At 40.0% G+C, this 9,002-nt stretch overlaps 1 protein-coding gene across 1 annotated transcript in view; it reads right to left on the minus strand.

The window, feature by feature from the left end:
- Window positions 1-9,002, minus strand: part of ANXA2 (annexin A2) — a 25,526-nt gene that overhangs the window by 8,444 nt on the left and 8,080 nt on the right. The window contains exons 3-4 of the mRNA XM_009330044.1: window positions 4,140-4,234; window positions 834-947 (exon numbers count right to left, since the gene is read on the minus strand). Coding sequence (XP_009328319.1) covers window positions 834-947; window positions 4,140-4,234 — 209 coding nt within the window. The remainder of the gene's footprint in view (window positions 1-833; window positions 948-4,139; window positions 4,235-9,002) is intronic.

Consider the following 9,002-nt stretch of genomic DNA (forward strand, 5'->3'; position numbering starts at 1 on the left):
GGGGTGGGTTTGTTTGCTTGTTTGTTTTTTAACTCCTTTTTCATAGTCTGGAGAAATTAATTGTTTTTTTGTCTTGTTCTGAATTTCAACAGACATTTTAATACTTGTTTTTATTTAAAAAAAATTTAACCTGATCAAGAACATTCAGAATTTAAGTGATGATTATAAATACAAATTCCCAAACCTTAGTTTGCTTAGAAAGGTGAATGCACTGTCATGAGCACCTCTCAAAGTCTTGTTTCAGTGGCCTGCAGAGTGGATCTTTCTAAACTAGCAATCTATTTCACGCTTGCCTGTGATTGGAGGGGACTGAACACAGTGACTCACTGCTGTGCTGTTTCTCCAAAGACTGCTTTTGATGCCCCATCCTTCTCCTCCTTGTGTTCTACACAGAGGCAGGTCTGGTACAGGATGTTCTTTCAAGATCAGTGATATGACCCAGTAACTGGAAACTACTGTTTAAGCCTATAAATGCTAGCAGAGTATTTAATGGCTCCAGCTAACAGCTGCCTTCTTAATGGTTTTTTGTACTATGAACCTGTATATTGTTTTTAAGAGAAGTCAGCAAAGCAGCAACCAGCCAGAGCAGCCTATCAGTTATTCCTGACCTGATGAAAATTATTTTTTTCCTTAAAGAGAGGGTTTAATTAACATTTTAAAAATCACGCGGTTCCAGAATTTCTCTCATTTTGGATACCTTGCAGCTGTAGTACTAAAAAAATTAAAATAATCAGTGGACATGTTTGAAAACTGTGGCCTTGAATATGAAGTCCATACTCATTCTTGAGACAGTGACATCAGACTAACATACTGAAATTTCAAAGCTCATTTACCTTCATGGCAGCTTTCAATTCAGAGGCATCATACTGTGATGGTGTCTTCAGCAAGCCCAAGATCACTGCCTCCAAATGACCTGATAGAGCAGACTTGAGCGCTGCAGAAAGTTCCTGTAAAAAAGGAGGGATGATGGAAGAAAAAAAATTAAAGCTCACTTCTGATCTCCAGAGAATTTAGCCTGTAGTGCTTTAATTCTCCGAGCCTGCAACAGCGTTTCTTACACAATTGACAAGGAAACAGAACATAAAGAGCTTTTCTTTTGTGAAAGCCTAAGAAAGAAATTAGGCCAAAGGAGTTTTTTCTCATCCTTTGAAAATAAGAAGAAATCCACTGGTGGCTGACAAAGTGCTGGGAAGCACGGTGCAGACACATCTGAACAGCTCCGCTCCAGTCTTGAAGCACCGCCACTTTGTTGGAGCTAATAGGCACGGATGGATCTCAGTTTGACTCCCTGCGGTCAGTGCTTCTCCATCATACTCCCATAGTTTTCCCAGTAGCACTGTATTATTTGTGTTTTTCCTATTATCCCAGCCCTTTACTAGCTGAGACATCGGAAAATTGACTGCACAGTTATTGCACTGTACAGGCCCAGTTCCCAAACAGCTAGCTGAAGAGAAAAAATCATCCCTGAGCACAGAAAAATTATTCCTGCCTTCACGGAAACTACCAGAAGAGTGTAGCCGAAGTCTCAGTTGTTAATTGTCAGCCAATCCTAGAGAAAGAAACAGTCAGGTATGTTCACTTCACAGGATGCATGCAAATCTGTAGCAAATAAAGTCAGAGGCATGTCCTCTTCTATGGGTTTCAGACGCAACTTGAATAATGCTAATTATCAGCTTCATTGTAGTGCAGTTACAAAGTTGAAATCCCTGGGATCAAGTCTGGGGCTCACACAGATCAATTCCCTAAGCTGAAGTTAAGTCTGTAGCATTCAGAAGAGAAGGGCTGCATTTCAATTGCTGGTTTCTACACTAACAATTTGTGAGCTGGAGGGGCAGGGGAAAAGGGGGTAGAGAAAGTGACCTCAGCAAAACTGCAGGGAAGTTTGTACCAGAGATGTAAAGAGCCGAGGCACTTAGTTCCTTTCCAGAGTCACCCATTTAATCCAGGGCACTAATATATGCTAATACTGTATGCACTTACTGCATGGATTGACCAAGATAGTGAACGGGGGTTTGGGGCATCTAGCTGCTTTAGTCTAAGAAACTTTTTAGTACAATAACTCAATTTTGGATACAGTGTTCCATCATTTATTTGTGTGAAAACAGGTTCTCCAGACATCAGCTGAAACAGCAAAGATACCGCATACCTCTATAATAAATTTTAGGACAATGCCATGAATTCCAATTAGCTGAGTAAAGTTTTTGCAATCTTTGCACTTTGATGTGAAGGCTGAAGGAAATACAAATCACTACAGTAGGATTTACCAAAACAACTGCAACAAAACACATCAAACTGAACCAAGCACCTGCCCTCATATTAGCAGGCTTCTGGAGAAAGGTGGTCTTCTCCCCCTGCCAGGAAAGCAGGGTTTCCACTCCGCCATTCTTTGCCACGGCTAGGAGCGCTCCAAGAGAGAAGTGGGAAGCTGATAACTGACAGATATAATTAATTTATAAATAGCAAAGAGAAAAGGTCTTACTAAGTGTTCCAAATGAGCACTTGGATATTACCAGTTCATTTCAAAGTTATTGGCGGCAGCTAGGACTGACCAGACGCATATGAAGACACACATGCAGAACCCCCAGTATTCACTGGTAGCTCCATTAACACTGGTGATGGGGAAAGATTGCACAGATCAAACACCGTGTTCCTCAAGATTACCAATAGTTTCCATTAGACACAGCTCAACTCAAAGGAATGAAAATAGAGGTAGACCCGTGACTTTCTAAAGTTATAATGATCTATTGAGGAATCCTGCAACTCACAAAATGAGGAGCTTAATACAATACAACACATTGCCAAAGAAATCTGCACGACCCGTTGCCAAAGAAAATCATGAGATGCTGTCCCTAGAAGATATACCTACATGTCTTTTCATATCCCACTTCCTCCTCTCTTGCCATTCACTTGTTTATTTCACCGAGTGGTTTCTACTGCAAATTTCCATTGTTTCTACAGACTGTTTTATTCTTTGGCACTTGTTAAACTTGATAAATTCAGTTTGCTCTTGGGTCGCAGCAAGGAAAAAAGGTGAGAGAGAGACAGATGAAAAAAGTTGCAGGTTTTCTTGACTGTGCATTTTTGTGGTCATGCAAAACATTTAACAAAGCTTTAAGTGACACATTTCACTACTAGGGTCCACTTATATGCACGATTCTCCCACTGCCCACAGAGCGTGACCGCCAGGGTGCAGACGTGTGCACACATGCATGCGTCCAACTTGTGCGTGCTTCTGCATGTGCCTATATCAGCCATGCATAAATGTTGGTGAATTTCCAAAATTTAACTCTAGATTTACATTTGGTTTCAGATGAGCATTCTGGGCTGCTATTGGAGGACTACCATTTGGGGTCTGGCAAACCTGAAAGAGATACATTCATCATAATCCTAACTCTATACAAGTTTCCTCTTTTTTGTGGGCATAAAACTTCAATTATGGTAAGATTCTCAAAACTTCAGAAGTCAAAAGAACAGCTCTTGCCTTCCAAATAGCAAGACTCATTATGCAGAATTCTGCACACATTTTACAGATTTCTCTCCATCAATAGATCAGTACCTAAGGTATTTCTGACAGGATAATATCTAGTGACAGTTCAACTCATCCTATCACTTTGTTCCACATCTGCAGCGTTTGTAGCACAACTGACTGCCGTCTTTTCTCATTTAAGCTAGCTCTGTGAACAGAAACAGAATACTTTCCTTATGCTGAGTTGTCTTAAAAAAAAAAATTAAAAAAAAAAAATCAAGCCCCTAAAGCACCTCCCTTTCATCTTTTCCTTCAAACCGAGGCATTTCACGTCAATGACTTTTCACTACTGTTTAGCATATTTCACCAGGGAATCCTGTGGCTGGCTGGCTGATATGTCACCCGTCGTGATTTCTGGAGGTGCTAGGAAACCACCGTCTCCAACAGATTTCAGTCCCAGTTATGCATATTCAACAAATTTGGAAGTCCCACCAGTCCTAAACTGTGACAGCATGGACAAAGTAAATGCATCTTTAATTTCAGTGAAAAGATAAACCAAGTAATACTTATCTCCAATTTACACCCAGTTAACGGTAAAACATGCAAGCCCTGAATAATCTAACTGTCCACAAGAAAAACATTCAATACTTGGTATTTCTTCATATTTTGCTACCTTTTTGGTTCTCCTCTGATAGGCAAAAGCAATATCCTGCCTCTGCTCATTGCTGCGGTTTGTCAGGATGTTGATGATGGTGACCTCATCCACACCTACAAAGACAGAAGACAAAGCGTTAAAGAAGCTTTCTTGTTACTGTTCTCTTTGTATTAATATGTTCTCTAACACTCAAAACATAGCATATGTGCTGTCTGGAGCAGAGCTCAACAGCTCTCATTAGTTTGTATATGTCATGTCCTGGCCTTGGAGAAAGGGCAACCAATTACAGCCCAAATTTTTGATGTGATGCAGATCTTTGTGTACACAGGCGTGTATACACCTCAACAAAGTCTAGTTTATGATCAGCTTTGCTACTTCTGTTTTCTGCTTCACCTGTGTGTCTGTGTACTTGTGTTCAGTTACTCAGTAGTCTGCAAAAAGTTGCTCAAGAACACAGGCTTTAAAACTGACAGGTACTTGTACTTACTAGAGCCTGCCCTGTCATTTCGGTAGAGTGCTTTCAATTAAGGCTTCTTAATAAAGCAGATATATTTTCTATTTAACCCATAGTCACTTAATTATCACTCCAAACATAAAAATGGGAAAATAATTCAGTATATTTTATTCTCTCAGCAGCTCCGAGGCTCTGAAGACAGAAGGGTTTTTTGACACTGGAAGAACTACGTATGGGCTACTTTTTTTGAAACCATCACTCGAAGATCCATGCTGAATTTTAACTAGTGTGCCTAGAGGACTTGGATGCTCAAACTCCCAACCTATCTTTTAAGTAAGTGAACTACGTATCAGTAAAGGTTTAGTTTTAAGTTACATTTTCCAAATCCATACACTTAAATGCACTTGCAGCCTGAATGCGAGGAGATCATTAAGATTTATTATAAGTTAAAAGCCAAAGCATGCATCTAGGGTTAGATATTCTGGCTGTCAATAGAACCTAACGCACACGACAGCTTTAGAACCTGTACGGGTCATCAATGCAGGTCAATGCATATAGAGAAAAAGCTTTCATGCTGTACAGGAAGCAGGATTTCCAGATGTTATTTCCTAGATACAGCTACTCGCTGCTCTATGTTCTTTCCAATGCAGGCAACATCTTGTGACTTTTCCACTTGCTCCTGCCTACTGCTACTAACTTGCACTTCAGATTCCCTCTCGTTTTCCCCACTTCACTTGCTGCTTTCAAACTGCATTCTCCTGAACTTGCATTCTTTGGACTGGCTCAGTTGTTCTTCTGATCACAATTCTCATCTGCAGCTTGGTCTTGGCAACTCAAAAGATATCCCAGAGCCTGGCTGGACTGGTGGCTCTTGAGCTTCTTGAGATGAACCTGGAGCATCTAACTTATCTCTGTATCCTGTGATAGGGCTCTAACACAATGGACATTCAACTACCACGCCTTGCAAACATCCATGTCTCTCAAAGCGCTCTCTGCAAGGACAGCTACCCTTCGTTTATTCACATCAACAGAAAAAAAGCCAAACAAGCTGTATTTATAGTCCCTTAACTAAGCATTGAAGTTATATTAAATACTTTCTCTTACTATAAGAGCTTATAGAAACTGCCCTTGCAAGAAGCCAGTCTCCATTACTCAAAGGAGAACGTTTAGAAATGCAAGCTCCCCTGCCACAAGGTAAAACAAAATAATTGTTAACAGATACAGAGCAGCCAGGGGAAAAAAGAGTTGGAGTAACAAATAAGAAAAACAGTGTGGCACACTTCGACACTGAATGTATCTGAACAGAACTGAAAAGGTCGGCCCAGGTGTCATCAAAGGTCATCAAATGGTAGGCGGTTGAAATTTCCACAGGCCTGGGTCAGGACACGCTAGCTTGCTCAGTCAGGACACGCTAGCTTGCTCAAGTAAAATCTTATTTTGAATTTAATTTTCTTACTCTGTTTAAAATAGCAAACACAACTACATTTTTGTAGGACTATTTTTTTAAATATTTTTTCTTAGAATGCTTTGTGAAAAAGATGCAAGTGAAAGAATTTGAGTCCCCTTCCCCAATTCTCCAATGCACATTTGTGTCTGTATCGCTGAATTCAGCCCCTAGGTAAAGTGTCCATTTGTATTTCATGTACATTATTGGCTAACCAAAGCTGTCTGGACATGCCATTCAAACACAGGTGGAGAATAACAGCACAGCTGGAATAATAAAGTCTTCCAAACAGAAGAGTTAGCCTAGCTTATAAATGGATGGACAGAGGAGACAGCTAGAACAGCTCTCATTGTTATGCTCAAATATCAAGCTAACCTATAGCTATGCTGTGTAACCATTTGTTCTGGACTATTTCCAGACTGACTGGATGAAGCTTAGAAGAGGCAAAACTATTTCTAAATATTGCACGTCTAATACAGTGCATATTCTTCTGCAACAGAGAGATAATGTATAACTAGTTATTTTTTTCTGGTGGGTTGCATGCCAGGTTTTGAAGCAACTAGGTGGCTCTTACCTAGAGGTCAGAACAAGCCCAGAGTTTCGACTCCGGTCTCTCCATTTACTAAAAGTATTATGAATAGCTTCTTTTACATTTGCACACACATCAGTGTAAATGATGATTTTTTGATAAAAAAACAGAAAGTAAGGACTGGATCAGCAGCTACTACCAGGACTCAGATCCCTGCCAGAATTAATCTACATTTATTTTCCTTGTTACCCAAAGCAACCTCACAGCAACTTGAAACAAAGGACTGCAACAGATACCATAAAATTAATCATATAAAGTGCAAATGTTGCAAAAGACCTTTTAGCTCCTAGCTACAGAATTCAAAATGATAAGTCAAATCCAAAATTCCTTTCTCCCTCTTCACCACATTTTTCATGATGAAATACTGTACTTGATAGCCTCACGTCCTTAGCTCATGCTGAGGCAGACCTACATCAGTGCTCTTATTCACACAAGCTTGGCCTGCAAAAGTCAAAAGGCCCTGGAAAGCATCATGTGTCTTAGTTACAAATTTTGGTTTGAAAACATGCTGACTGCACATTTCAGCCATAATCTACTCCTGCACATTTTAAAGTGTTCCCATTTTATAAAATAAAAAAAATTTTCCCAGTCCAGAAACAGCCACACAAACATCGGGCCTTTCAGCTGTTGCAGGGCCACAGCATAAGGCAATCTCTTAAGCTTTTTAATAAATTCCAAATTTAAACCATTCTTGGCATTCAAAAATGGCAAATAACATTTTCAAGTTTTATCACAATTGTGATAGACTAGAAGCCCACAAATGACTGCATCCAAGTTTCTTAGTTGTATGCTTTGTGGATGGAAATATGAAGTTAACTCATTGCTTTGGCATTTAATGGAAAATAAGTGCTTGTACTTCACACTTGGGAACCATGCTGCATGGACAGGATGCTGACTCACATCTGCTGAGGTGGGGTGGAGCAGGAGAGCAGCTCAAACATTTTTCTCTGCTGTTCACTAAAATCTCTGGAAGTTTCAGGGTAATGAAAAAAAATTTGTTTCCAAACTTATTCTGGCTGGGCAGATTTTATCAGTGCATTTCTATCAATGGGCAACTGAAAATTAGACATTGTGGCTCACAATTTTTTTTAAACAATAAAATTCCTTGCAGATGGAAATGTATTTGATGGGAGGGAAGTAGGTCTTAAAAAAAAAAAACCCACAACCCTATGATTATTAACTACTTTTCTTCTAAAAGAGGCAATCTGTTGTGTTGGTAAGATCGCAGTGTTATGGCTCAATCAGCAAAAAAAGAGGCAATTAACATAACCAAAATGACCAGTTAGAGTTTTTAATTTTTTGGTTTAAAAGACACTGTACTTGAATTTCCATGGGCCAAAACAACAGCATCAGCATTGTTCTGAACAAAATGGACGATATGGACACTCACTTAACTTTCTAGGATGAGGTGAGAACAGAGCTAACATACTTCCATTTAGCAAGAGTTGGCATACATTCATTCAGCTCATTTACTGGAAGTCTGTTCTCTTAAATTTCATTTTCAAAGACAGCACAGACAGAATACCAGAAGCTATTTCTGTCCTAACAGCATCTAGGTACTAGATCATCAATCTACATGAATGAATGAAATGGGATTGCAGCTGGCCTCGTATTATTAGTGGGAGATGTACGTGATTAGCCCTTCTGAGACCTCAATACCGCTGTGTATCTGGTACCAACAGAGTCCCAGGACTATTTGACTGAGCTCCAGATCTGCAGTGTCTTATTTTCCTTGGATAAAACCCTGATCGCCCTGGAGTCAAAGGGAAAAATTTAGATAAAATAAGACCATAATTTCAGCACTGCTATTTTGCTTAGCAAGATTTCACCAAACCCAAACCATATTGCAATGAGATATTTTGTTACTGATACTATTAATATTCTGAATATGTGACTGATGCAGTTTGGTGGATTTCAGGCACTATCGTTCCCCACCAGCATGCCAGCAGATTTCCTCTAAACTTTTACTTCGTAAGATTAAAAACTTTGTTAAAAGATATGGGCATGTTGGATAGACTACATAAACAGTGAATTCAATCTTACGGAAGATCCCCGTTATGGTTTACACCTCATCATTGTTTTACCAATTTTTGGATGTCCTGGTTTCAGCAGGGATAGAGTTAATTTCCTTCCTAGTAGCTGGTACAGTGCTGTGTTTTCGATTTAGGAGAACAATGCTGATAACACACCAATGTGTTAGTTGTTGCTAGGAAATGCTTACACTAGTCAAGGACTTTCCAGCTTCCCATGCTCTACCGACTGAGAAGGCCGGAGGTGCACAAGAAGCTGGGAGGGGGCACAGCCAGGAAAGCTGACCCCGACTGCCCAAAGGGACATTCCATACCATGGGACGTCGTGCTCAGTACATAAACTGGGGAAAGCTGGCCGGGGGGG

Source organism: Pygoscelis adeliae, unplaced genomic scaffold, assembly GCF_000699105.1.
Source record: "Pygoscelis adeliae isolate BGI_AS28 unplaced genomic scaffold, ASM69910v1 Scaffold298, whole genome shotgun sequence".
Taxonomy (NCBI): domain Eukaryota; kingdom Metazoa; phylum Chordata; class Aves; order Sphenisciformes; family Spheniscidae; genus Pygoscelis; species Pygoscelis adeliae.